The sequence below is a fragment of the Garra rufa genome, chromosome 19, assembly GCF_049309525.1.
Source record: "Garra rufa chromosome 19, GarRuf1.0, whole genome shotgun sequence".
NCBI lineage: Eukaryota > Metazoa > Chordata > Actinopteri > Cypriniformes > Cyprinidae > Garra > Garra rufa.
In genome coordinates this window covers 32,946,964-32,972,249 of record NC_133379.1, presented here as the reverse complement: position 1 = coordinate 32,972,249, position 25,286 = coordinate 32,946,964, and the positions used below count along the sequence as shown (strand labels likewise).

The window sequence follows — 25,286 nt, the reverse complement described above, 5'->3', positions numbered from 1 at the left end:
AAAAGTGTTGCAATTATGAGACTTCACAATTCCAACCCACAATTCTGAGAAGTTGGAAGTGTCAGATATAAGCTTACAATTGTAAGGAAAAAAGCCAAAACTGTGAGATAAAAGGCTGCAAATTACCTTTTTAATTGACCATATGCACGAATTACTTCCTTGTTTACTCAAGCCAGCTAAGTCATTTCCGGTCAACTGTACTGTGCCGTAAAATGAGCGCACTGTTCGTTTTCTCTACATAATCCATTCACAATCAAAGAAAAGTGTTGTTTGTCTAAGAGGACCAAACGTCCATGTACACCATTTCAAGAATGACAAATGCCAGTTTAAAAAAATACGCGAGTAAATCGGCTAAATATGCGCGAGTCATTGCTATGATTGACAGTAATAACCAGACCAAACAAATGACAAGCTGATGTCAAAAAAAGAGCTTAAATGATTCAGACTAATTTCACAGTAACAAAACTACAGCAGTAGCAAGTTTGTGTTGGTTAAATATAGGCTATTAAATAGCTTTTACAGTTCAAGATAAAACTTAAAAGATAGTTATTAAATTTTATAAAATATTTCAAATTCATATTGATTCATATTGAGTGCATTATTTAATTATTATACCATCAATATTTAATGTATTTGTAGTGAACTATATATTAGTATTTAAATAATTCATCTTTATTGGCTGTTTGTGTGTAAGCTTAATGACTTTCTGCACTTGCTATACACTATATATATATATATATATATATATATATATATATATACACATAAGTACTACAATTTATTATACTAGTAATTTTATAATAAATCGAAAAGCAAGACGTCTTGAGAAATATATAGGGATTTTAAAAGTCAGCTTCAAAAAATAAATAATCCTCTGCTGCCATCTATTGGTTATATGAGTAATTCCATAAATAGACGTTGTTTTCCGTGAAAAGTAATTTTTTTCCGATGCGGTTTTTATGAATGAAAAGTGAGTCCTTGAAGTAGCCTACATTTTATTTCACAGCTGTAGAGTTAGAAAATAAAAAAGGCTTTAAAATATTGCAAGATTTTAAAAATGTGTTCATGACTATGAAGGCAAATTAGTGATTATCAAGAATACGATTAAGATGTCCTTGAAGAGAAGTATCGCTAGCTAGTTAACGAAACACGTTGTGATAGTGTTTAGCTGTCAGCATTTAAATGTACAACTGTGCAGATACAGAGAGTACGGGATTGCCAGGCTCCGCATTTAAATTATATGTTGTTAAATAATATGAATCTGAATGTTCATGCCGCTAACATTGTTTATAATGTTGCAATTATAATTTTTCTCAGTTTCTGATAAGAACGAGGCAGTAGATGAGTCTCAATAGTGTCCACCTAATATATAGCACATAGAAAATGAGCTTCAGCGGAAGTTTATGAGCTGGCTTATCTTTATGCGGAAGTTCTAAAGAACGCTCCGTGCATAAGGTCAATTCCATGGCAGAAAAATGCAACAGACTTCCAAGAACTAATTGTGACCCTGGACCACAAAAACAGTCATAAGGTTAAATTTTACAAAACTGAGATGTATACATCATATGAAAGCCCAATAAATAAGCTTTCTATTGATGTATGGTTTGTTAGGATATGACAATATTTGGCCGAGATACATCTATTTGAAAATCTGGGATCTGAGGGTGCAAAAAAATCTAAATACTGAGAAAATCACCTTTAAAGTTGTCCAAATTAAGTTTTTAACAATGCATATTACTAATCAAAAATTACATTTTGATATATTTATAGTAGGAATTTTACAAAAAATCTTCATGGAACATGATCTTTACTTAATTTCCTAATGATTTTTGACATAAAAGAAAAATCAATAATTTTGACCCATACTATGTATTTTTGGCTATAGCTACAAATATACCCCAGCGACTTAAGACTGGTTTTGTGGTCCAGGGTCACAATTCAGAGTTCACAGAAAAAAGTCTGAATTGTGAGATACAAATTTAAAAGTGCAAGATGTAAAAAAAAAGTCAGAATTCTGAGTTTATATCTTGCAATTTTAAGTTTATATCTCGCAATTCTTATATCTCGCAGACTCTTTTTCTCAGAATTCTGAATTTGCCTCCCACAAAAAACTTTTTTTCAATAAATTCTGTGAAAAGTGTGAGAAAAAAGTCCAAATTGTCAGATAGAAAGTTTTTTTTTAATCCAACAGGCTTGCATAATTATGCCAAACTAAATGAATTGCGAGTTGAGAATTGTTCAGTTGGCCTGAGGAGCACAATTTGTATGACACACCAAGTCGCTATCTAGTCATGTGCTATCTATTCAGTCCCCAACCCAGTGACTCCATGATATACCTCCGTCCTGCTCTCTGCATGGCCTGGGCTTCTTTCATGCGCTGCAGCTGGGTCATGAGGGCCAGTATGCGGCTGTTTGACGTGAGGAGAGTCTTGGAAGCTTCCAGAGCCTGATCTCTCTGAGAACATGCAGCTAAAAGCTTACAGGCCCCTTCTCTGATCCTCACCTCCCTCTCAATTCGTCTCTGAACCTCACAGTCCTGCAAAGAAATGAAGAATGAACAATCACAACCATTTACTGACCGTCCGATGCATATTAAAACGAAAAACGGCAAAAGTTTTATCCTGGTTGGTTGGAAGTTTAAATAGATATATGTTATGCTCTTTATAAATGACACATTTTACTATTTTTGTGAATAATAAATGTATTATATATATATAGGGATCTACTTTATGGACTTATTTAAGATCTGCTTAAAATCACCTCCCAGCACTTTCAGTGGCTTAGAGTTTGTTCATGACCCACATCATATGATTTCATTGTCAAAAACGTACAGGATAAGCCCTGCACCCCAAAACCATGTCTTTTGTTCCATGTATTTAAGTTAATTTAAGATAAAGCTTTAGTTCTAGAACGTGCTACAGGGTATTTGTGTAAGTATGTTAAGCCTTTTGTATAGATCAGCATTAGACGTGTTGTTACATGGGGTTAATATTGTCACATGCCCAGCTAACTTGAATTAACTCGCTTGTGGAATTGTGCATAAATTAAACTTGTTAGTAGCATTTTAATAAATTAATACAATTTGACTATAAACAATAGTTAAAATAACTCTCTTTATAGCAGTGCTGTATTCTTAACTGAAACTATAACTGATAAAAAAATATTAGATGAATAATTTAAAACAATAAGTACTAAAATTACTAAAACTGAAACAAATATAGATTAAAAATTTAAAGCAAATAATAAAATGAATTAAATGAAAACTGAAAAAATAAATATAAAATCTCTAAATATTAATATACTGTACACTACCGGTCAAAAGTATTTGAACTGTATGATTTTTAATGTTTTTTAAAGAAACCCCTTCTGCTCACCAAGCCTGCATTTATTTGATTCAAAGTACAGCAAAAACAGTACAACTTGGAATTATTTTTACTATTTAAAATAACTGCTTTCTATTTAAATATATTTTAAAATGTAATTTATTCCTGTGATTTTATTACCCCAGCCATATGATCCTTCAGAAATCATTCTAATATTCTGATTTGCTGCTCAAAAAAAAAAAAAAAAAAAGAGTGAGTTTTTTTAGGTTGAAAGTTCAGTAGAACAGCATTTATCTGAAATAGAAAACAAATATACTAACTCCAAGCTTTTTTTAATGTTACAAATAAATGTTGATCTTTGGATATCACTATTCATCAAAGAATCCTGAAAAAATGTACTCTGTTAAAAAAATTTGCTGTTTTAAATTTTGATAATGATAATAATAAAAAATGTTTTTGAACAGCAAATCAGCAAATTAGAATGATTTCTGAAGGAACGTGTGACAATAAAGACCTGAGTAATGATGCTGAAAATTTAGATTTGACCGCAGGAATAAATTACATTTTAAAATATATTCAAATAGAAAGCAGTTATTTTAAATAGTAAGAATATTTTTAAAATTTACTGCTTTGTCTGTACTTCAGATCAAATGAATGCAGGCTTGGTGAGCAGAAGAGACTTCTTTAAAAACATTAAAAATCTTACTGTTCAAAAACTTTTGACTAGTAGTGTATCCTATAAATAATAATAAAATAACACTATTTAATACCCCTAATTCTTTCTTTTGATTCTTTAGAGATTCATCCCAATCTGCCACGATGTTTGCATTCATACAAACCGCAGCTCACGTCTGGTCACACACAACCAAACACTATGCAAAAGCAGAGGAAAGCTCTGAAAACATTTAGCCAGCAAGAGAAACAAAGTCAAACGCAAACAGCGCTACAACAAAACCCTCTGTTTGTTTTCGATCTCTGAATTCATTCGCCGTTTATTGTTGGCATACAGTCGGTCAGTAAAATACCCCTTTAATCTGTTCACATCCTCTCAACAGTGACGTAAAAAACCACAGTTACGTAAGAGAGAGCAATCTAAGTGTCCGTTTGAAGATTAAAACAAATAAGAGCATACAGTTGTTAATAAATAAGAAATACAAGGGTATTTCCAGCAGATACAAATGGATTACTGATAAAAAAAAAAATCAATTGAATGAAAGTATTGAGAATTTATTAATGTAATTTTCAATTTACACGGTCCTCAAGTCGCATTTGAATATGTGTCAAAGAATCTAACATAACGATTAGATAATATGGACATTAGGAGCTGATATGGATGGCAAACTGATAACGGTTGTGCTTTGGGTTCACGATGTGACCTTCCAGCTTCATGCTGCAAACTTCATGCAATGGTGGTGGATTTTGATTTGGGAACAAAGAATCTTTTATGCTTAAACGTGAAAGTTCAGTGATCCCCAACAGTGTGATTTATAATGCACAATTTTGCATTTGACAGAACATTGTCTAATTCTCAATTGTGCATTCAAAGAAAGACTTCATCAGTATTGAAAACACTGTCACTATTTGATGCACTGATGCAAGATTTCTTCTTTTTACTGCTTTAGAAAAGCTTGAAATAGACTGTGCAAGTTAATAACTGTCTGTTTTATCATGCTTTTTGTCATTTTGGAGCAGTGCGGTCCTAAATGAATGGTGAACAATCCCTATAAACGTTCAATTATACTAAAACACTTACTAAAGATTGATCTTGGCATACTTCCAAACAATAGGACGCATGCATTTGCTCTTAAACTGTTATTCCCTTACTAATAGTAGGCTAAAGCATGCTGGCGCTTGCTCAATGCGTGTCCGCTCCGATGACAGCGAGCATTGTGTATTGACTTGAAATTCCCTCAGGGTCATGTCTATGTCTGAGAACGGTTTCAACAGGCTTTTGTCTGTTTCCACATTAAAATGGTTAATTCTCACAACTCTAAAATCCTGCCTGGAATAACTGGCCTAATAAAACTGTCATTGCCATTGTTTAGTCATAAAAGATGGTATATATAATGTCATGGAATTGAGAGCATGAAGTAATGAAGTATTGCTTAGAATGAATGCTTAGTTATTATGGATAATTTGCCTCTTTGTCTACAAATTACTTTGGAGAAATATAAACAGATACAAATGAGAGTGTTGCTATAATGAATGTTATTTTTTATTATTATTTAAAAAAAAATCCCCTGGATTTTTTGCAAATGGAAGTATACTACCATAAGATGAATGCAACATGGCATAATGCAAGGTGACTTCATGCAATAGATTATTACATAATACGACAATAAATCATAATTTAAGAGCACAATTCAACAGACACAGAACTCTTATCATATCAATGAGATTAAATGGAGATCTAATGGAAACTTCAGCCATTTATTTTCATATATATTACTCCTACTGTACGTAATTGTCTCGTTTATGTCACCTAAAGCAATTTGCGAAAACATCTGAGGTAAAGCTCACATAAATACAAACCATAACTTAAGAACTAACTCTATTCGGTCTCCTGGGATATGAATGAGCAACTTCTGAGCAATAAATGTATCTTTTCAGTAGTGTTGTGATAGGTTTGTGTTTGATCTGCGCCTGCGCAGGTGTGGTGCGGCGGCTGCTCACCTGTGCGGAATCCTCTAGTACGCTTAGGCGGAATCGGCCTCTCTTTACCTCCATCTCCATCGCGGATCCACGGGCCACAGTGGCTCTGGAAGTTTGGTTTCTGCAGAACATGATTGCTTTATGTTGAAAATCCCAACTCAAGCGACCAACCAAAGCGGCTAACTCAACTACTGCATTAAAATAATCATATATCCCGTTCCAAATGCTTAAATATATATCTTAAAGGCGCCATTAGTATAAAATCCTACTGGACATGTTGCAACAACTATGGATAATAGGGTGTGTTTTTCCCAGTTAGTGATAGGGGTGGCGCTTGAAGTTTTGAACACTCACTGAAACAGCGCCACCATTATTGTGATTTAGTGAAAATAACTTTTGTTGAAAATGTTTTCCAGTGACACAAAAGGTTTAGTCACGCAAGGGGGCGTATGACGGTTCAAAAAACGAATATTTCACTGAAATGCATCCGAATCTCGGAATATTTTTTGGCTCGTTGGAAACATCTGCCAAATAAAACGAATTATCGTTTGATTCCATTAACTCTGAGTATTAATAGCTGAAAATTACAAATCGAAACTCGCACGAGTAATCTTTGTAAAAGCATTTTTAAAACCCTTACGCTGTAAACACAGACGACTGTGATTGGTTCATTCTGACCCGCGTTGAGAAAAGTAACAGGCACCACATGATAATAACGTAAGCGAGCTGTGGTTGTCGAACAACTCTCGAAGAAAAAGGGAAGAAAAAAAACCCACTGGAAAACTTTAACGGACGTTGTCTTTAAAATACAAAGTTCAAGAATCAAAATACAGCACTTTATTTAAACTCATAAACTCATAAAGAAAGAACGTCCGGACCTCTTAAATATTCAATTGCTATTCCATTTTTTGTTTTCATATTTCTGTGCAGTTAAAGCATGATATTCATATACTTATTCACACAAGGTAGCTACAATAAGTTACTACCACACTACCAGTCGTAAGTTTTTGAACAGTAAGATTTTTAATGTTTTTAAAGTCTCTTTTGCTCACCAAGCCTCTATTTATTTGATCCAAAGTACAGCAAAAACAGTACAATTCTGAAAAACTTACTATTTAAAATAACTGTTCTATTTAAATATATTTTAAAATGTAATTTATTTCTGTGATTTCAAAGCTGATTTTTTAGCATCATTACTCCAGTCACATGATCCTTCAGAAATCCTTCTAACATTAATATTTGCTGCTCGAAAAACATGTATTATTATTAAGTTGAAAACATAATTTTCTCAGATTTCTTTAATGAACAGAGAAATAAAAATACTGACTCCAAAGTTTTGAATGGCGTATGTTACAAAAGCTTTTTTTTTTTTTTTAGATAAATCTTTGGAAAATCTTTGAATCTTTCTATTCATCAAAAAATAAAAAACAAAATACTCAACTGTTTTAAATATTGATAATAATTCTAAACAAAATTGTTTTTTGAACAGCAAATCAGCATATCAGAAAGATTTCTGAAGGATCACGTCACTGAAGACTGGTGTGATGCAGAAAATTTTGTTTTGATCACAGGAATAAATTACATTTTAAAATATATTTAAATAGAAAGCAGTTATTTAAAATAGTAAAAATTGTTTACAATATTACTGGCTATATTTTGGATCAAATAAATGCAGGCTTGGTGAGCAGAACAGACTTATTTACAAACATTAAAAATCGTACCGTTTAAAAACTTTTGTCTGGTAGTGTGCATTAGCATTATTTACAATTTTATGAATCTAATGATTAACTTCATAATTTTTAAATATAAATTATGTCTCATATATTCAGACAGATTGTTGAAATTGTTTGAAATTCAACCTTTACAACATACTGTAAATTTTTTTATTAACATATTTACAAAGATATACAAGTTAAACATTTGCTTGAGAACATTTGTAAACATGAAATGCAAATATGAACAGCATAAAACTGAACAAAGGCTAGGCTTGATGACTAAAAGCGGAGTCTAAAAATGCTACAAATAATGTTGAGAAATGCTAAAATCCAACACGCAGACAGCATGAGCTGAAAACAGGACAGTGCTTGTTTAAAATGGAGGCTCTTAAAAAATAAATTAAGAAAAGTCACTTGAAAAAAAAAGCAAGTGATGTAAAAGAAATGAGAAAAAAATTCAGTTAGGCTCAGATCAGACATGAATTGTAATACAACTTTACATCACGAGGAGTCCGACTGTATCAAAAACATAAGTGAATTAATACTTAATTATCCTTAAATTAAAATATAATAACACGAAAGACATTACATGGACTAAGTTACTGAGGTACGTTTTCGCTGCATCTCTTCAGGTGTGGTTCTTCTTGGTAAAAGCATCCTGGTTAAAACACATATTCACACATCTATAAATCCAAATGATTTCAAACTATATTCCTGATTGTTTAGTTTAGTGCCTGGTTCGTTATTCCAGCCTCTGGCCTTAATCCATATCTTCCAGTTCATCAACTTCAGTAAAGATATCACTGAAAAAGTACTTGGAGACACTTGTGGGTTCTTCATCTGAGTTCTGCTGAGTAGAGAGATTGAATACAGTTTTATTAATACAAATATACAACGAAGTCATAAAAATACTGAAATGTGACCGTGTGATACCTGGATGACAGATGCTGTGGTGGAAGCAGGGGTTGGCGAGGGTCGCTTTAAGCCAGGGTTTGCTGCATTGGTAACAGGACCGGCAGCCATCCGTTTTCTTTCAGGACGTACGGCGTTGACTGTTGGTTTTTGGGGGCCTGGTTTGGCCCCTCGAGGAGCTGCTTGGGGTCCTTGTGTAGTTTTAGAAGAAATGAATGACAGGAAGCCTTTGGGTCTTCTACCAGGTCTATAGAAAACATTGAAATGAAGAAAAATGAATCATATATATCTAAAGCATGTTTCTTAGGTTAAAAATCAAAGCCAATATCAATACACTGCAATGGAGAGTTATTAATATTTTAAAACTCAACATCATCCAATTTGGTAATATTAGGCCATTTTAGCAGACTTTTAAATTCACAATTTGCTTCAGACAAACAATTTAGAGCCACTCACCTTGTAAGCGGCCCACTTGTGGCAAAAGGCGTGATTTGACTGACACTTCGCGAGTCTGATCCACTAGCCAACTCAACTGTTTCTTTGTCTGAGAGGCCCACTTTTACTATGATGCCTTCAGACTCTTCAGTCAAAGGTGAACAAGTATTGTCACTGATTGCTGAATGGTCTGTAGTTGCTTCTTTGTTTGAGATGGTGGCTGATATTGAGTCATCCTTTGATGAAATGACAGCAGGCACAGTTTGCTCTGGCACTGATCTCGTCTCTTGTATTGAAATGGGTAATGAGATAGTCTGTTTTGAAGAGAGCGCTGCTGTGTCCTCTTTCGCATCAACGCCTTGAGCATTTCTCCGTGAAACGGTGATGGGTTTAACTTGGAGCTTTGCTAAACACAGAAGAAAGTGCATTAAATTAAAGACATGTATGAAAAGGTATGTTTCCACATGAAGCAGCACAACTGTTTTCAGTTTTGATTATAATCAGAAATGTTTCTTGAGCAGTAAATTAGCATATTAGAATGGTTTCTGAAGGATCATGTGACACTGAAGACTGGAGTAATGATGCTGAAATTTCAGCTTTGCCATTACATTTTAAAATACTGTTGAAGTCAAAAGTTTACGTACAACTTTACCAATATAAGAGGGAGCATTCAAAACGCATGTTATTATTTTTTTTTTGTACTGACCTGAATAAGGTATTTCACATAAAATATGTTATATAGTTAATAAGAAACAATAATAATTGAATTAAAAAAAAAAAAGTACCCCGTTCAAAAGTTTACATACACTTGATTCTTAATACTGTGTTGTTGTCACCTGAATGATCCATAGCTTTGTTTTTTGTTTTATGAGGCTCTAGTTTGTCCTGAACAATTGAACTGCCTTCTGTTCTTCAGAAAAATCCTTCAGGTCCCACAAATTATTTAGTCAACAATGTATGATTTTGAGATCCATCTTTTTACACTGAGGACAACTGAGGGACTCATATGCAACTATTACAAAAGGTTCAAACGCTCACTGATGCTTCAGAAGGAAAAACAATGCATTAAGAACTGGGGGTGAAAACGTTTTGAATTTGAAGACCAAGGTAAATTTAACTTATTTTTGACTTCTGGGAAACATGTATCTTCTTCTGTTGCTTTTGAAGGGCAGTACTAAGTGAAAAAAAAAAGATGATATTCAGGCAAAATAAGAAAAATGTACACATCTTCATTCTGTTCAAAAGTTTTCACCCTCGGCTCTCAATGCATCATGCTTCCTTCTGAAGCATCATTTTCTATTATTTTCTCTTGTGGACTATATGTAAACATCTTTTATGTGAAATATCTCATTCAGGTCTGTACTAAATAAAAAATAACATGCATTTTGTATGACCCCTCTTTATTTGGTAAAATAGTTTTGCTGGTTCTGCAAGGTGCATTTAAGCGTTTGACTTCAAATGTATATTCAAATAGAACAGTTATTTTAAATTATAATGACATTTCACAATATTACTGTTTTTACTGTATTTTTGCAAATAAAACTTTCAAAAATCTTCCTCTACCTCTCCTGGTTTTCTCAGGTAGTTTTCTTTTCTTCTCCAGATGTTCCTGATCAACACCAGACCCTTCAGCCACAAGGCTTTCCAATCCTTCCACTACTAACACATAACAAAATTATGTTACAGGGTAGTGCAATCCATGAACAGATGTTAAATCTGTCCCATATATGCTCATTTACAGAGTATAATGATGTGCTGAAAATGTTCTCACCATGATGTTCTGCCTGACTCTCCTCTTTGGTACTCTAGGAAGGAAATAGCCTCACTATTAGTCACATATTAGCATTTGTAGTGCTTAACAGATTAGATCACACCAGAATTAAAATTTCCTGTTAATTTAGTCACCCCTATGTCATCCAAGATGTTTATGTCTTTCTTTCTTCAGTTGAAAAGAAGTTAAGGTTTTTGAGGAAAACATTCCAGCATTTTTCTCCATATAGTGGACTTCAGTGGTGGCCAACAAGTTGAAGGTCCAAACTGCAGTTTTAATGCAGCTTCAAAGGGCTGCTTTTCGACTGAAGAAAGAAGAACATGTCTTGGATGACATGAGAGTGAGTAAATTATCAGGAAATTTAAATTCAGGATCAAGTCAAGATGCATCTTTTACCTCCTGAGATGTGGTGGCTGGTATCTTGCGTTTCAATTGTCCTTTCGCTGATTTGTCCACAACCCTCTGTTCACTTTTCTTTTCCTCATCCTCTGAGACAGGAACTAAAGCGTCTGTGATCAGAAGGTGAGATACCTCTCTGCTCTCACTAGCACTGAAATGAAAAGGAATGAGGAAAAAAATAATCAAACACAAAAGGTAGAACATGAAAACATTTGCAAGTAAGTGAACGGTTTAGACTTAAAGGTATAGCTTCACCCAAAAAAATATTCTTGCACACAAAATATATTCTGGTAGCTTTGTAAAATTAAGGTTGAACCACTGATGTCACTGTCACTGATGGACTATTTTAACAATGTCCTTACTACCTTTCTGGGCCTTGAACGTGTCAGTTGTGTTGCTGTCTATGCAGTTCAGAAAGCTCTTGGATTTCATCAGAATTATCTTAATTTGTGTTCTGAAGATGAAGACGTCTTACGGATTTGGAACGACATGAGGGTGAGTAATTATTGACAGAATTTAAATCAAATCCGCATTTGGCAAATTCTCAACCAAGAGAAACAAGGACAAAACATTTTTAATAACATCCTCCTAATGTTTATGTAGCTCTCTCTGAGTGTTTTATAGCATCAGATAACAGTTTAAAGCAAAGTGTACCTTTGACCATGAGAATGCGACTCAGATGCTGCTGCAGATGGGAGAGGCTCTTTCCTAAAGCCTGCCACCTCATCTAAAGTGGGTGGGATTTCTGTGAGAGACAGTATAAACACAGGTTCCTCAGGCGTGGGCTCAGCACATGCGTTTCCAGGATGTTTCACAGGATCGGTTCTATTGTTCTCATCCAACGTGACCACAGTTTTCTGTCTGGACACGTTTTCAGAAACAACTGGAGGGGTGACATCTTTGACCGTCTAAATTACAGACATAACAAATTATATTTAAGTATTCTGATGTCGTTATTATAATAATTCTTCAATTCAAATTTAACTAACTAGTCTTACCTCTGCTGATTCAATGCATGATGCCAGCTCTTGTTGAGCTGCACTTTTGGATACATCAAGTTCTGTGATAAGTACAGCACCCTCTTCAGGACTTTTAGTGAAAGTGGTCATGGAAGGTGGATGCTCAATTAATACTGCAAGGAAACATATGCAAACATAAAAATAGATTATTTAAAAATATATATTAACATATACACTGCTGTTCAAAAGTTTGGGATCGGTAAGATTTATGTTTTTAAATAAGTTTCTTACAGTCATCAAGGCTGCATTTATTTAATCAAAAATACAGAAAAAAACTGTAATAATGTGAAATATTATTGCAATTTAAAATAATGGTTTTCTATTTTAATAGACTGAAATATAATTTATTTCTGTGATGCAATGCTGAATTTTCTTCAGTCATCTGGAACCTGTGAAACGTTTTTCAAGAATATTTTATGAATAAAACATTCAAAAGAACAGCATTTATTCAAAATAGAAATCTTTTTAACAATATACATTACTGTTCAAGATTTGGGGTCAGTCATTTTTTTTCTTTCTTTTTTAAATTAGTTAATGTGTTAAATGGATAAAAAGTGATAGTAAAGACTTTGTTTGACATTGTTAGAATCTATTTAAATCTATTTAATTTATTTAAAATAAAAGCTGTACTTTCAAACTTTTTATCCATCGAAGAATCCTGAAAAAAGTATCCAACATGTTCCAAAAAAATATTAAACATCACAACTGTTTCCAACATTGATAAAAAAAATCAGCATATTAGAATGAAGGATCAAGTGACACTAAAGACTGGAGTAATGATGCTGAAAATTCAGCTTTGTATCACAGAAATAAATCATATTGTAAAAAATATTAAAATACAAAACAGTTTTCATTCTGTATTTTTGTGCAAACCGTTTCAAATCTGATCCTAAACTTTTGAACAGCAGTGTGTGTTGCATATTAAAAATGAACCTGATTTTTATTTAAATTTTAAAATTGAATTTAATCTTCTTAAAATTAAAATAAAGTAGGCTAAATTTAACCTGATCTTAATTATTTTTATAAAAATAAATAAATAAATAAATAAATATATATATATATATATTTTTTTAATTGCATTACAGTAATGAAATTAAAAATGTAAATATATGAAAAAAAAATTATATATATATATATATATATATATATATGCGCAAAATATAAACATTAAAAAAAATATAGGCCGATAATAGATAATAGTAGCTCGGTTTTTTTGTTGTCTTACCTGTTGTGGTTGATGTTGTGCTATGTTGTGTCTGTGTGCGTCTGGATGTCTGAGTCAGGTTTGGTTTAGGTTTGGGTCCACGGTACCTCCTGACAGGTTTAGAGGTCCCATCTGATATGCTCTGAGACTCATTCACACTGAAACACACAACATACAGCCATTTTTAGACAAATACACATAAATGTCTTACATTGTGAAATCTGAAACGTTGCTGAAGATAAATCACAAAAATCAGACTTGTAATACCTTTTAGTCAGCTGTGGTTCTGATCCTGCCTCTGCTTGTTCTTTTATATTTTCCTCTGTGATTATATCTTCATTCTTCCTCTTCAGAGATGAGACAGATCCATTATCTTCTTTAGTCACTCTTTCAGGAATGACTTTAGGACTGTCTTCTCTTCTTTCAGATGATATATCTGGCTGTAGTACCTCAGGATCGATGGTAGAGGAGTCTCGCAGGTGATGCACAGGAACAGAGTCTTCTTGAATCTGTTGTGTTTCATTTTTTTCCTGTTCTGTGGAAGAAGGACCCTTAGAGAGAGAACCTGTGACAAGTTCTGGACAGATTTGCTGTTGTGGAACTTCTCTGTTTCTCAGACCTTGACCAATATCGGGTTTGGGTTTGGAGAATCGACCTCTTTTGCTTAGTGGAAGCTGCGTCTCATGTTGAATGGGAGCAGGATGATCATCAGTTGTCTTTGATTTGATAGGTTCCTCATTCTGGGTGGGGACTTCTTCAGCGGAAGGTTCTGGAATACGAGTTTCACAACTTGAAAGTTCAACATCAAGTTTTGTCTCTGACTCGCAGCTTATAGAAGAACCAGATGTGACGGCTGTTTCTGTAATGTCATGGATGACTTCTTCATGTATGCTTGACTGTTCAACAAAATTATTTTCGCCTGAAAAAGATTTTGATCAATCAACCATCTAATGAAGATTTCAAATTTGATTTGAAGAAAAGTGTTCAATTGAAATGAAGCAAACAAGAGGGTTAAATCATAAAGGTATTCTTACTTGTAGAGGGCATTTCTGAAGTCTGGATCATCTGAGCTGTATTTCCAATGGTCAGAAGAGTCTGGGCGGCTTCATTGTTGATCTCTTTACATACTGAAAAAAAGATAAACACAGTTAACTACCAGAATTTTAAGCTTTTGGGTTAAATACTTGCATTAGATGTAGGGTTAGGTGATTTAAGCAAATATATACCATACAACATTCTTAAAATTTTGGATGATAACATAATATACATAATCTTATATTCAGAAAAATCCTTCAGGTCCCACAAATTCTTTGGTTTTTCAGCATTTTTGTGTATTTGAACCCTTTCCAACAACGGCTCTATGATTTCGAGATTTATCTTTTCACACTGAGCACAATTGAGGGCCTTTGCAACTATTTAAACGCCCTCCGGTGCTCCAGAAGGAAACACAATGCATTAAGAGACGGGGAGTGAAAACTTTTGAACAGAATGAAGATTTGTACATTTTTCTTATTTTGCCTAAATATCTTTTTTTTTTTTAGTACTGCCCTTCAGAAGCTACAGAAGATACTTACATGTTTCCCAGAAGACAAACTAAGTTAAATTTACCCTGATTTTTAAATTCACCCCTCGGCTCTTAAATGCATTGTTTTTCTTTCTGAAGCATCAGTGAGTGTGTGACCCTTCTGTAATAGTTGCATATGAGTCCCTCAGTTGTCCTCAGTGTAAAAAGATGGATCTAAAAATCATACAGTTATTGTTGGAAAGGGTTCAAATATACAAATGCTGAAAAACCAAAGAATTTGTGGAACCTGTAGGTTAATCCAAATAATAATTCATGTGGCAGTTCTTTCGTTTATCAGATCATTTGCTTTTCCATGTTTGCAAGCTTGAGAGAATTTTCCCCTACCCTCCATGTGGTCTGGGTCAAGGAACTCAATGACATCCTTCAAAACAAATCAGACACAAATTAGTACCATCTCATTAAATACAGAGGAAACAGAAACAGAGGAAGTGTCAGATGTGACAAGGGACAGAGATGATGTTGGGGAGACTTACAACAAGCAGGTCCAACTGGTGATCACAAGGGACAGGACCAGCAGGCACTATAGCCTGCTCATCTGACAACTCGGGGCACAAAACATTCTGGGAAGTGCCCAGGATATCAGACACATTCCCAGAAATGTCCAGCTGGGAGCCAATGGGAATGAGTGACAAAAGAGGGAAGGACAAGAAAATGTAGGAAGGTTGTAAGTTTATGATATGACATGCAGAAATTAGTACAAACAAAATGGCAAAACAAAAATGTGACCACAAAACCAGTCTTAAGCAGCATGGGTATATTTGTAGCGTCAAACTTATCGATTTTTCTTAATCTTAATATTCTGTAAATTTCTTACAATAAATATATCAAAACATAATTCTTGATTAGTATAATGCATTGCTAAGAACTTCATTTGGTCAACTTTAAAGGCGATTTTCTCAATATTTAGATTTTTTTTGCACCCTCTGGTTCCAGATTCTCAAATTAGTTGTATCTCGGCCAAATACTGTATTTATTCAGCTTTGATTGGTTTTGTGTTCCAGGATCATAAATGAACATCACTTTGGCCAGAAACATATTCAACACAAGTACAAGAATGTAATATAATTCTATGAAAACTAACTATAACCATATGCAAAAAAGAAAAACTTGAGGCTCAAGCAGGGGAGTTATGAATTGAACAAACACACTAATGGCAATAAAATGTGATGAAGGTGGTCCAACTTGGGTCCTTTATCTTATGACAATACATAAACATACCTCTTCCACAGTTTCTACCACCTCTGAATTAACAGACAGTATAGGGCGTAGACTCCTTGGCACAAACGCCTGGTTTTCCTCTTCAGGATTTGAAGGAAATTCTTCCTGGCTCAGGGCACATTCTTCTACTTCCTCTTCTTCCTCCTCCTCCTCATCATCTTCTGTGCCAGAGGCCAGTAGGGTCACCAGTCTAGATTTCCCCCTCCTAGGCATGCCCTGTTTTAATCTGGGACCTGGTTTTAATTTAGATCTCCGTGCCTTGATGCCCTGACCACGAACTTTGGAAGACACAGGAAGATCGGAAAGCTCATCCTCCTCTTCTTCTTCCTCTGCCGCTGCCTGAATCACATGCTGAGAGAGCTTAGGGATCCTTCCTGACCTAAATAGAAATACCAGAAAAAATATGTTGAAGATAAATAAGATAAGAAGTACTTAAACTTAAAATAAAGATACATTAAAGATAAAAAGCATTGTTTAAACCTGAAAACAAAATTGTAAAAAACTCAAAATATAAAAGCCTAATTCAAAACTTTAATAAATACTACAACAATATATAATAGCTATCCCTAAATGGACATTAAAATTGTCTAAAGATTGTCACACTTACCTGGTTGGTTTATTGAATATCTGTTCTTGTACAGCAGTCATGTCAGGTTCTTCCTCTAAATCTTCCAATTCAAGAAGAACTGTAGACTGCTTCTTCTCTTTTGTAGAGGGTGAAGGCACCTAAAAAGAGTGAATTATACAATTTTGTCAGATGAAACAAAAATTACATAAGTGTATAACTGACTTTGTACATTAATACACAAATTAACATAAAACTATGGCATCAAACAGCTTAAAATGTCACCTTGGGGGACTTGTCCGTTTTACTCTCTTCCCCAGCTGAGGTTCCGTCCTCTTGGACATTGCCTTTGGGCAATGGGCGCCTATTCCCCCATTTACGGCTGAGGTTCGGGATCGGTCTCTGGGGTCGACCCTTGAGCTGAGCTGGTTTAATAGCAGGACTCTTGTATCTGCTAGAGAAAGTTTCACTTTCAGCCCTCTAATAGTGTTATAACTGTATCAATTACATTTGAACTAGTAGTGCAGAAATTACATTACTGTTCAAAAGGTTGGGGTCAGTAAGATTTTTCTTTTTAAATAAATCAATACTTTTATTTGCCAAAGATTTTTTTTTTTAAATACTGTTCTTTTGAACTTTTAATTCATCAAAGAATCATGAAAGAACATAATCATGATTTTTTACAAAAAGGCAGCAAAACTGTGTTCAACATTGGTAATAATTTTTCTTGAACACCAATTCAGCATATTAGATTTCTGAAAGCTCATATGACACTGAAGACTGGAGTAAAGGCTGATGAAAACTCAACTTTTTTTTAATTGTTATTTATTTCACAATATTTTTGTATTACTGGTGAGAAGAAGAAACGTCTGTCAAACACTTTAGATTGAAAAAAAAAATCTAACTCACCCCAAACCTTTGAATGGTAGTAATGCACCTTCAAATTTTAAATAATGTGAGATATCATACCTTTCGGTAATATATCTGGGATAATTCTTACCTGTCATCTTGTGACTGGCCATCAGAAGCAAGATTTTCACAGTCCTCAGGATCATCTATTGCAGCTACAAAATATTTTAAAAATACATTAAAATTACAATAAAACCAGGCTTTTATATAGGGCTTGTTTTTTGCCCACTGTTCCTTGCATACCCTCTCCATTCGTCCTCTTGATTGTCCTCTCTGGCGTATTCATTCCTCTTTTTCTACGTTTCTTTGGAGTGGTATCACTTCCTCCATCATTTGAGAGGTCTTCATTCTCCTTTTCTCCAGCCACCACATCGCTCTCTGAATCCGTTGAGGAATCTATTTCCCTTCTTTTAGTCGCTGCAACAGAAAATAGAGTATGCATGAGAACTTGTCCAAAAAATTTAATCATAAACAGATAGAGAGACTTCAAGTTAAAAATACTGACCTCTCACTTTCCTTTGGACTCTCCTCTGCGCTTTAGCCAACTTGACAAGCCTTTTGTTTTTGCTTTTCTTATTTTCTTCATCTTTTAAGATCTGCTCCATAAAATTTTTGAAGAAATCCAGATCCAAACGCCGCTTCTCCTCTGAAAAAGTACTTCAGTTTACTTCATTTTCAACCAAGTGTCTTAATACATAATTTAATAAGAAGCCAATTTCATTTTCAAAAGTTAGAGGTCACTTACTGAAAGCTTTATCTATTCTCCATGAGTTATTTCTCTCCTCTTTCTTGAACTTGTTCTGAAGGAATAAGAGAACAAGATGGTAATAAGATCAGCAAATCAGCATTTTGCGATGATTTCTGAAGGATGATGTGACCCTGAAGACTAGAGTAACGATGCTGAAAATTCAGCTTTGCATCACAGGAATAAATTACATTCTAACAAATACTGAAATAGAAAACTTTTATTTTAAATTTTAATTAGAGAACATTCAAAAACACCAAACTTTAAATCCATAGTGTAGATGGTGAAATTAGATACATTATTAAGTATGCAAGTGCTTAGAGCACGAAATACAAAGATATTGTGACCACCTTAATCTCCATTCGAGCTCGATGTGGAAACAGCTGACTAATCATGGAGAAGTCTGTCCCCACCATGCTGATAGCCAGGTAAAACATTTCAGTCTCTGGAATGGTCAAAAAAGATCCTATATCAATCAAAAGTACAGCACACTTTGGTTTAAGATGTCCATTTTGACTGACTTCTGACCTCCATTAGACCAGGGTTTGGTGTAGGTGCCCTTCCTAAAGCTGGAGTAGGTTGTGGTAGACCCACGTTCAAATATAGGATCTCTGTCTTCTGCCGGATTGGGTCCATTTGCCCTCGTCACCTGGACTGTTAAACTACACATAACAAAACAAAAAGCTGTTTGGCATAGGAAATTCCCCTTTACTTCTACTAAAAATGATTTCCCTTCTTTCTAGACTATGTTTCTGTACGATGAGCAGCTCAGGGGGAAAAAAGTGCCACTGACCTCTCCTCATCTATAATCAGAGAGCCATCCTCCGCCACCTTCACCCTAGGCACTAGAAGAGGCTCTTCCTCCACTGGCTGGGTTTCTTCCATTCTTTCCTCATCTTCCTCATGAACAGCATCTTCTACCAACGTCTCCTGAACTGATGGAGCAGCTGGAATGTTAGAAGACCTACAGAAAAACAAGACATTTTGATGAGAGTTTAACTTAATAAAGCATTTTAGGACAAAATAAGAATTGAAAAATGTTTATTTACATGCATTCGAAATCATAAATGAGAAAACATTTTGAAAACCTGTGTCTCAGTGGTAGAATGGGGAAAATAATGATCCCCTGCTGATTTTGTACATTTGCCAACTGATAAGGAAATGATCAGTCTATAAGTTAATGGTAGGTTTATTTTAACAGTGAGAGATAGAACACAAATAACAAGTAAAATGCATTTCAAAATAGTTATAAATTGATTTGCATTTTAATGAGTGAAATAAATAATTAACCCTTTCGCAAAACATGACTTAGTACTTGGTGGCAAAACCCTTTTTGGCAATCACAGAGGTCCGATGTTTCTCGTAGTTGGTGACCAGGATTGTACACATCTTAGGAAGGATTTTGTCCCACTCCTCTTTGCAGATCCTCTCCAAGTCATTAAGGTTGAGGCTGATGTTTGGCAACTCAAACCTTCAGCTCCCTCCACAGATCTTCTATGGTATTAAGGTCTGGAGACTGGCTCGGGCACTCTAGGACCTTAATGTGCTTCTTCTTGAGTCACTCCTTTGTTGCCTTGGCTGTACCCAACCACAACTCATTTTCAATGCCCTGGCCCTGATGGTACATGGCCCTGTCCATTGTGCCTTTGATGCGGTGTAGTTGTCCTGTACCCATAGTAGAAAAATACCCCCAAAGCATAATGTCTCCACTTCCAAGTTTGATGGTAGAGATGGTATTCTTGGGGGTCATAGGCAGCATTCCTCCTTCTCCAAACACGGCAAGCTGTGTCGGTGCCAAAGATCTCGATTTTGGTCTCATCTGACCACAACACTTTCACTCAGTTCTCCTCTGAATCATTCAGATGTTCACTGGCAAACTTTAGACCTGTACATGTGGTTCTTGAGCAGGGGGACCTTGTGAAGGACTGAAATCCTGCAGTGCCCACAAGGTCCCCACCTTGTGGGCACTGCAGGATTTCAGTCCTTCACGGCATAGTGTGTTACCAATTGTTTTCTTGGTGACTATGACTACGGTCCTAGCTGCCTTGAGATGATTGACAAGATCCTCCCATGTAGTTCTGGACTGATTCCTCACGGTACTCATGATCATTGAAACTCCAATGAGGTGAGATCTTAAATGGAGCCCCAGACCAAAGGAGATTGACAGTTATTTTGTGTTTCTTCCATTTACAAATAATAATTCATCAACTGGTGTCACCTTCACACCAAGCTGCTTGGGGATGGTCTTGTAGCCCATTCAAGCCTTGTGTAGGTCTACAACCTTGTCCCTGAACTTATGCAGACGCTATTGTTGTTAAACACATTTGCGACGTTCACAAACAAATTAATGACTTACTGCTTGTTCTCCCTCTTCTTATTTAACTTTCAATGCTGGTTATTTCAATGACTGACTTGTTGCACGCCAGTCTGTGGTGGGGGCCATTTCCACGCACCGAAACGTGACACTGAACAAAACAAACTGTGATTGGTTGTTTGACATGTCGGTCAAATGGCCTTATGGGCGGGCCTTGGCCAATGAAAGCTGCCATGAATTCCAGACCTTCAGCCGTCAGCCTGAAGTTCTGGCTACGCGAGACTAAAATAAACCTACCATTAAAATTATAGGCTGGCTTTGTCAGTGGGCAAAGTACAAAATCAGCAGGGGATCAAATAATTATTTTCCCCACTTTATATATACGTTCTATCAGGTGATATACAGAGTGATCAGGCTTACGTTAGTGTAGAAGCATCATCCAATAATGTCTCTGATGCTTTCTGCTCCTCTTCTGTGAAAGATCTGTGTAGAAAAACAAGACAGAGTTTGTCATAATCTCTGTACACACTGTTACATGCATCACAAATCCAAAATCTCCATTTCTGCTTACATGAACATCTAAAACACACAGAGGAATTAAGAACATCACATACTTCATTGGGTTGGAATCAGGGAGGTAGTAGATCAGCTCTCTCATTGTCATTTTGGTGTGATCTTTAGGTGCCTTGCGTTCTTTAATTCCAATCTTGGGTTTCTTCTTGTCTTCCTAGATTTAAGCATTAGTGGACAGTAACATATTAAAAGAACTGAAATATTTCCCTTAGTAGTTCCACATAAAGTGTACCAACATATGACAGGATCAAACAGCACTGATTAAAATTGTAATTCAATGAAAATCCTATTTAGTCTGGGACTAAACTTTATCTATACCAAGAATAAGGTTCATATATAAAACATTGTTCATATTATATATATAAATTATTCAGACACCAGATTTAATTGTTTATATATTTTACTACTGGGAGTAGGACACTATATTTAATTTATGTATGTAAGTGAGGATAGCAAAATAAAGTACACTGTGACATATTACACCCAAAAAATATTCATACAGTGGGCTACCAGTAAATTTGGCACCAAAGTGATCTGACATTATCAAGTTCAATTTGTTCCGACAGTTTAACTCTCAAGTTCTTGTCATATTTTAATACCATTTTCTAAACTATAGAGAATAGACTGTGATGTGAGAAATGATGAAGGTGTCTGAATAAATTTTAGTTTGACTGTATGTATGTATGTATGTATGTATGTATATATATATATATATATATATATATATATATATATATATATAGTTGAAAACAATTCCAATACCTCTTTTTTCTTTACACAACAGACAACGCACTAATGTTATAAATCACATACACACCTTTTGCTTGTTCATTTCTTTTTTAAGAAGCTCCCGAAGTTTCCTTGCTTGAGCTAACCTGACCATGTCTGCTGGGTCATTTAGACTTTTCAAGGATTTGAGAATCTTCGATGGTGTCTTAACTTTATTAAGTCTTTCTCTTAACAGATCCAATTGGCTTTGGTCCGGAGGTGGCCCAGAATCACTCTCCTGTTGTACAACCACGTCTTTCACCGCAGAAGGCTTTTCATGCACCAAAATGGTATCCGGTTTGGAATTTATAAGGGGATGTTTGGACTGTCCTTGCTGGATGGTCAACAGCACAGGAGTGTCCTCCAATCCCCCATCCTCTTGCATATCTGTCTCTCGGTCATTCTGCAGCGGGGTTGCAGGGATGGGCTGAACCTTGGCCTGTCTGCCTCCTTCAGAAGGTCTCCGTCTTCTAGGAAGCTTGGGGTTGTTGACGGGCTCAGGTACCTGATGGGAAGACTCTTCAGTGGGGGTTGAGGTTTTAGATTCACTGGGTGTTACTGGTTTTACAGGGGATTTAGGAGTCCTCGAGGGGGCTGAGGAGGCTCGTGGTTTGGCCAGGTTTGGCAGAGCTGTGAAGCGTTTCCTCCTCTGTGGGCCAGAAGTCGCAGAGGTGCTTGTTGAATCCTGGGCATCAGAACTTTTAGATGCTGCATCCCTGTTGCAAAACAAAGAATCAGTGATTAAACAGGCAATTTCTTTTTTCAAACCATAGACATTAAAAAAACATTCATACTTATGCAAAATATAATAGAGAATTTTATATGTAACATGTTACATATTATACACTACCAGTCAAAAGTTTTTGAACAGTAAGTTTTTAAATGTTTTTCAAAGAAGTTGTTCTGCTCACCAAGCCTGCATTTATTTGATAAAAAAGCAAAAACAGAATTTTGAAATATTTTTACTATTTAAAACAACCGTTTTCTATTTGAATATATTTTAAAATGTAATTTATTCTTGTGATCAACGCTAAATTTTCAGCATCATTACTCGAGTCTACTCTAATCATTCTAATATGCTGATTAGCTGTTTAAGAAACATTTATTATTATTATTATTATTATTATTATTATTATTATTATTATTATTATCAATATTTAGAACAGTTGAGTAAATTTGTTCAGGATTCTTCAATGAATAGAAAGATCCAAAGATCAGCATTTATCTAAAATAAAAAGCGTTTATAACATTATATTCTACACCATTTAAAAGCTTGGACTTTTTTGAAAAAAAAAAAAAAAGAAACTACTACAAAATTAATACTTTTATTTAGCAAGGATGCTTTAAATTGATCAAAAGTGATAATAAAGACATTTATAATGTTACAAAAGATTTCTATGTCAAAAATGCTGTTCTTTTGAACTTTCAATTAATCAAAGAAACCTGAAAAAAATCTACTCTGCTGTTTTCAACATAATAACATGAATAATGTTTTTTGAGCAGCAAATCTGAATGTTAGAAGGATTTCTGAAGGATCATGTGACTGGAGTAATGATGATAAAAATTCAGCTTTGAAATCACAGGAATAAAATAACTTTTTAAATATATTCAAATAGAAAACAGTTATTTTAAATACTAAAAATAATTAAAAAGAGACTTCTTTAAAAAAAAAAAACATTATAAATCTTTTGACTGGTAGTGTATATGCATAAACATATATGTGTGAATGAACTACCCTGATTATTTATTCCAATTGCATGATTCTAAATAAAGCAACATACAAAATCACTCTTTAATTAAATGTAATTGATGTTTATTAAATTGAAGGTGTCAGACTCACTCTCCATGTTTATTAGTCTCCAACTTGTCACTAGGACAGCTGTTCTGAGACACGTCCTCATTGGTCCGCTCCAAAGGTGCAATAGGCGGGGGAGTCTTCAACTTCTCAGCTGTGACCTCTGACCCCTCACATGGAGAAAAGTCAGAAGAAGCCTGAGGAGGCTGAACATTATCTACAGACGCATCTCGAGAAGCTGTCTGAGTTCGGCCTGCAGGCTTTACATTGGGACGAACGCTGATTCTCGATCTCCGTATCATGTTTCTCTGTTTAGAGGAAAAAGCATTATATAGAAAAAATATATAAATATATAAAGTTCAGAGATAATAACAGACTTTAGTTAACTCAGTTCAGTTTATTGTAAGTACTGTCATGCCAGCCAAAAGTCTTTCCACGGGTCTTAAATTATTTTTGACAGTTGAAGGTGGTCATTTTAAGTCCCAAATTCGATTAAAAGCAATAGACCATGGACCACAAAATCAGTCTTAAGTAGCACAGGTATATTTGTAGCAATAGCCAAAAATACATTGTAAGGGTCAAAATAATACATTTTTCTTTTATTCCAGAAATCATTAGGATATTGAATAAAGATTGTGTTCCATGAAGATATTTTCTAAATTTCCTAACGTAAATATATCAAAGCTTAATTTCTGATAAGTAATATGCATTGCTAAGAACTTCATTTGGACAACTTTAAAGGCGATTTTCTCAATCAAATATTGTTCTATCCTAACAAACCATACACCAATTGAAAGCCTATTTATTCAGCTTTTAATAGCAGAATTGGCCTTTATGGCTGATTTTGTGGTCCAGGGTATCATATGTATCTTAAATCAATAATGACAAAAAACAACATCATGTAACGTTAACGTTACTAGTGATGTTTACAACATTTCAGTTTATTGCATCAACTCTTTTTAAAACATTTACGTGCTTGTTTATATCGAATTTTCATTTCTCATTCCAAGGGACAAACATTTAGTTCACAGCTACTCGAAACAAACTGCTCTTGTAAACAAGTACTTTGATTTTGTGCAAAATTTCGAAATGTTTTTCTTTTCGACTGGCCATTGACAGAGTCCTGTCCAACCTCATTTGCTGGTCGGTTTAATACAGCAGCGTTACTTTCTACAACATCACAATGAGTTTAAAACCGTGATAATGTCAACAGCTTACTTTATTTGGTAATCCAGGATGATTTTAATTTATAGTAAAATCTTCAGCGGCTCTCGTCCTCCATGCTTGCTAGTTGTTACTGGGCATGCGCAGATTGCGCACTGTAAGACTCGGAACGAACGTTTCTTCTCCTGACTTGCGGTTCCACCCGGATGATTCACACAAG

The 25,286-nt window shown here is 34.9% G+C and overlaps 2 protein-coding genes across 6 annotated transcripts in view; both read right to left on the bottom strand.

The window, feature by feature from the left end:
• rtknb (rhotekin b) overlaps positions 1–6,267 on the bottom strand; it is a 46,364-nt gene extending 40,097 nt beyond the window's left edge. For both annotated transcript variants that reach the window (XM_073824560.1, XM_073824561.1), the window contains exons 1-2: positions 5,997–6,267; positions 2,337–2,536 (exon numbers count right to left, since the gene is read on the bottom strand). In XM_073824560.1, the coding sequence (XP_073680661.1) occupies positions 2,337–2,536; positions 5,997–6,107 (311 nt within the window). In that variant the 5' untranslated portion in view covers positions 6,108–6,267. The remainder of the gene's footprint in view (positions 1–2,336; positions 2,537–5,996) is intronic.
• Positions 6,268–7,860: 1,593 nt separating this feature from the next.
• On the bottom strand, positions 7,861–25,219 carry LOC141292574 (uncharacterized). 4 transcript variants are annotated; one of them, XM_073824605.1, is made up of 28 exons: positions 25,121–25,219; positions 23,948–24,210; positions 22,157–22,823; positions 21,381–21,493; positions 21,187–21,249; positions 19,246–19,416; positions 18,981–19,114; positions 18,803–18,897; positions 18,453–18,507; positions 18,213–18,353; positions 17,951–18,124; positions 17,799–17,862; positions 17,084–17,252; positions 16,841–16,959; positions 16,234–16,612; positions 15,489–15,620; positions 15,340–15,376; positions 14,465–14,557; positions 13,698–14,349; positions 13,452–13,588; positions 12,206–12,339; positions 11,862–12,115; positions 11,205–11,358; positions 10,809–10,842; positions 10,601–10,696; positions 9,059–9,443; positions 8,624–8,849; positions 7,861–8,540 (listed from the first exon to the last, which is right to left on the bottom strand). In XM_073824605.1, exons 2-28 carry the CDS (start codon positions 24,202–24,204, stop codon positions 8,451–8,453), a joined length of 5,025 nt encoding a protein of 1,674 aa, XP_073680706.1. In that variant the 5' UTR covers positions 24,205–24,210; positions 25,121–25,219; the 3' UTR covers positions 7,861–8,450. The 4 variants fall into 4 exon arrangements, with proteins under 4 accessions (XP_073680706.1, XP_073680708.1, XP_073680707.1 ...); XM_073824607.1 differs by having other exon boundaries at positions 7,861–8,537; XM_073824606.1 differs by having other exon boundaries at positions 10,601–10,693.
• Between the last annotated feature and the right edge of the window lie 67 nt (positions 25,220–25,286).

What these genes read in the sequence shown, in the direction of transcription:
- LOC141292574 (XM_073824605.1), bottom strand. Translation starts at nt 24,204, where the DNA reads ATGATACGGAGATCGAGAATCAGCGTTCGTCCCAATGTAAAGCCTGCA. An exon ending in CAAACCCTGGTCTAATGGAG is followed by an intron (nt 18,898 to 18,980) that starts GTCAGAAGTCAG and finishes TGACCATTCCAG; the next exon opens with AGACTGAAATGTTTTACCTG. An exon ending in CAAGAGGACGAATGGAGAGG is followed by an intron (nt 17,863 to 17,950) that starts GTATGCAAGGAA and finishes AATATTTTGTAG; the next exon opens with CTGCAATAGATGATCCTGAG.